Raw genomic sequence first — 2987 nt, 5'->3', positions numbered from 1 at the left:
AGGCCTGACCCTCCTACCCTCTCCTGGCACTGCCATCGCTCAGAGAGCTTCACCGAGCTCCTTCAGAGCACGAGGAGGCCAACTGCCATCAGAGGCTTATGCACAGGGGAACTAAAGCAGCCCCCAGGAGCATCCCAAGCCTCCTGAGAAGCAGAAGACAAGTGCAGCTGCCCCCCAGCACATTGCTGCCCGTGAGCAGCCTGCAGGAAGCCTTACGCCACGTGCTGGAGAGGCCCCTCCTCGGGGCACCGAGGTCCTGCTGTGCCCTCAGCGACGACAGCTCCTCATGTTCCAGCTGTTCCAGTCGTCTCCTCCGGTGAGCCACGTTCAGCTGCTCCTGTCCGTCCCCAGGAGAAAGGGAAAGAAGGACGCCTTTTTTTTTGAAGCTGAGGCCCTGGGCACAGTGGCCGCAACCCAAGAAGGAAGGCCCAGGGGGATTTGCCTGGTGCAGCTGCTGTTCCTGCTGGTTCAGCTGCTCCACGTGACGCTGGATGCCCCTCAGCCTGGTCTGCCACTCCAGCTTTCTCCTGTGTGTCTCCCAGAAGGCTCGCTCCTCTTCCTCGTACCTCTGTGACAAGAGCTGCAGGTCAGGGCAGCTGAGGATGAGGATCCCCAGCTTTGGGAGGGCTCTGAACCCCAGCTTCAGTGCTGGGAATTGCGCCGCAGATGCTCCGCTTACCTCAGTCATGCTTTGAAGCTCCTCCTGCTGCTGCTGGACCCGCAGTGCCATCCAGTTCACCTTCTCCTTCTCCAGCCTCAGGTCCCGCCAGGCCTCCTCCAGCAGCTCCCTGTCCCTTGCCACCTCCTCCTCTTTGGCTTTCAGCTTACAGCCCCTGATCTTCAGCTCTGCCTGCTCCTACAACGGGCGTGGAGGAAATCATTGTGTTACCTGTCCTGTCCTGGACACTATCTCACATCTTCCCAAGCAATGTGAGACATCTGTCCCTGCTGAGCTACTCGAGTGTACCAGTTTGGGGAGCAGAGCACCACCACCAGGTACTCCAGCAGTGCCCTTATCCATCCTTCCCCGGAAAGGACAGAGTCCCCCGCCGTGCTGCACACCCTAGAACCTGCTCAAGGCACAGCAGTTGCTCAGCAGTGGAAATATCCAGCTGGAATGGTTACGTTCCACCCTGGCAGCCCTTTAAAATGCAGCTCTGCTGCACTGTCTGGGCCACGTACCCCCTCTGCACAGCCCCGGAGGGAGCAGAACTAGCTCTGGACACATCCCTGAAGGCAGCGCTGAATGTCTCCCCTGTGGGCAGGACCCACCAGTCAGGCAGCCAGGCGGTGCTGGAGGCCACGGGACAGGGCTCTGCTGGGGTACCTTGGCCAGGCTCCTGACGGTAGCCTCTCTCTCCGCGTCCATCTGCAGGGCTTCCTCCACGTCACGCTGTCCCGATCCAGTGTTGGGGGAGGTTTTGAGCTCCATCCACTCCTTGCTCAGCTGCTGCTTGGTGTGACACTCAGCCCGCTTGGCCGACAAATTCCGCTGTGCCTCCAAGCACGTCTGCAGCACCAACTCCTGCTCCTCCATCAGTGCGCTCTGGGAGCATGGCAAGAGAGGCAGAGAGAAAGCACTAAGTGCCATCTGCTGCAGGACTCTCCTCCTTTAACCCCGCTCTGCTGCCAAACCCCGTGCTGCATCTAGAGGCCCACGGTTCAAGCCCGTGGAGTTCAGCCCAGCTAACCTTTGCCGTCTCCAGCTCCGCTCGCACCACAGAGAGATGGTGGATCAGGACTCGATGCTGCTGCTCCAGGGAGTGCTGCAGTGCTGCTGCTTTGGATCGCTCCCTTGTCACCCTGCAGCGCTCCTGGGTTGGGACACAGGGGAGTCAGATGCCAGTCACAGGCTCCAGGCCAGGGACCTCCAGTGGACCAGACAGATGGCCCACACCCAGACAGGAGAGCTGACCAGGGCAGGGGACGCAGCGTGGGCTCACCCGCTCTAGCAGCTGAGTCTGCTCCCTCAGCCTGGCCTTCATTTTAGCCATTGCCTCCTGGAGTTGTCTCCAATCCTCCTCCATGCCCTTTTGCTGCTGCAACAGCCTGTCCTGGAGCTCTGGAGAGAGGTGGCAGCAGGCAGTGAGCAGCAGGAGGTGGGAAGCCCCCCGCTGCCCACACCGTATTCAAGGAAAAACTGCACGTGTCCAGCTCATCCTTCTGCACAGCCCCAGGACGCTGTTTTGTAAAGGGATCACCGACATCTCTGGTGACCAAGGCAGGCAAGGCTCAGCCAGCCTCAGCTCCTGGCCTCTGGCTGACTCAGAGCAATTTCCCCATTTTCCGGCTGTCCCCAGCCTCGGTGGGAACTCTGCCACCATTCCGGGGCAGAGGAACAGCAGACGTACCCCTGAGCTGCCCGTCCTGCTGCCATGCCTCTGTGACCAGCTCCTGGGAGACGCTCGGCTGCATGGCCTTCGCCTCGAGCATGAGGTCACGCAGCTCACAAGAGAACTTCTCCACTTGCTCCGTGACGCCCTTCAGAGACCTGTGAAGAAGAGTGAGGGAGGGTCACCCCCATGGGACCTGCTTTATTTCACCATGAGGGAGAAGGGCACGCACGGTGGCCAGGCAGCCCTGCCCATCGGGACCTGGTGTACGACATGGCGCTGGTCACCGCTTCGACCTCCTGGTCCTTCAGCCACTTCAGCTGCCGGAGCTGGTCTTTGATCTTGGTCCCCCTCTGGACTGGGGCCACTGGGTGCAAGGGCCTCTGGGCTGGCTCTTCATAGTCCTGGCGCATCTCCTCGACGGACGCCCTGCGGCACGCGGGGAAGGAGCCCGACGTGGGCCCGTGTAAACCAGTGCTCCCCGTGATCAGCAATGGGGAAGGGGCTGGGGCATGGGGCTGCAAACCAGGTCCCAGGAGCTGAGCACGGGGCTTTGGCACAGCGCATCCCACAGGCAAGCATCCACGTTTGGGACAGATCACATCTGGGCGTTATGGGCTTCTTTACCAAAACCTGATTTATCATGGACCCAAA

At 60.8% G+C, this 2987-nt stretch overlaps 1 protein-coding gene across 1 annotated transcript in view; it reads right to left on the bottom strand.

Annotated features, from left to right (window-relative positions):
- Positions 1-216: 216 nt before the first annotated feature.
- Positions 217-2987, bottom strand: part of LOC103776178 (fas-binding factor 1 homolog) — a gene marked incomplete at both ends in the record, with an annotated part of 4028 nt that continues 1257 nt past the window's right edge. Inside the window, 9 exons of the mRNA XM_008943677.1 lie at positions 217-337; positions 443-580; positions 680-856; positions 1328-1546; positions 1692-1814; positions 1944-2062; positions 2352-2491; positions 2595-2662; positions 2723-2762. Of these exons, the coding sequence (XP_008941925.1) occupies positions 217-337; positions 443-580; positions 680-856; positions 1328-1546; positions 1692-1814; positions 1944-2062; positions 2352-2491; positions 2595-2662; positions 2723-2762 (1145 nt within the window). The remainder of the gene's footprint in view (positions 338-442; positions 581-679; positions 857-1327; positions 1547-1691; positions 1815-1943; positions 2063-2351; positions 2492-2594; positions 2663-2722; positions 2763-2987) is intronic.

This window comes from Merops nubicus, unplaced genomic scaffold (genome assembly GCF_000691845.1).
Source record: "Merops nubicus isolate BGI_N331 unplaced genomic scaffold, ASM69184v1 scaffold41090, whole genome shotgun sequence".
In the NCBI taxonomy this organism is placed as follows: Eukaryota; Metazoa; Chordata; class Aves; order Coraciiformes; family Meropidae; genus Merops; species Merops nubicus.
This window is presented reverse-complemented; position numbering and strand designations above follow the sequence as displayed.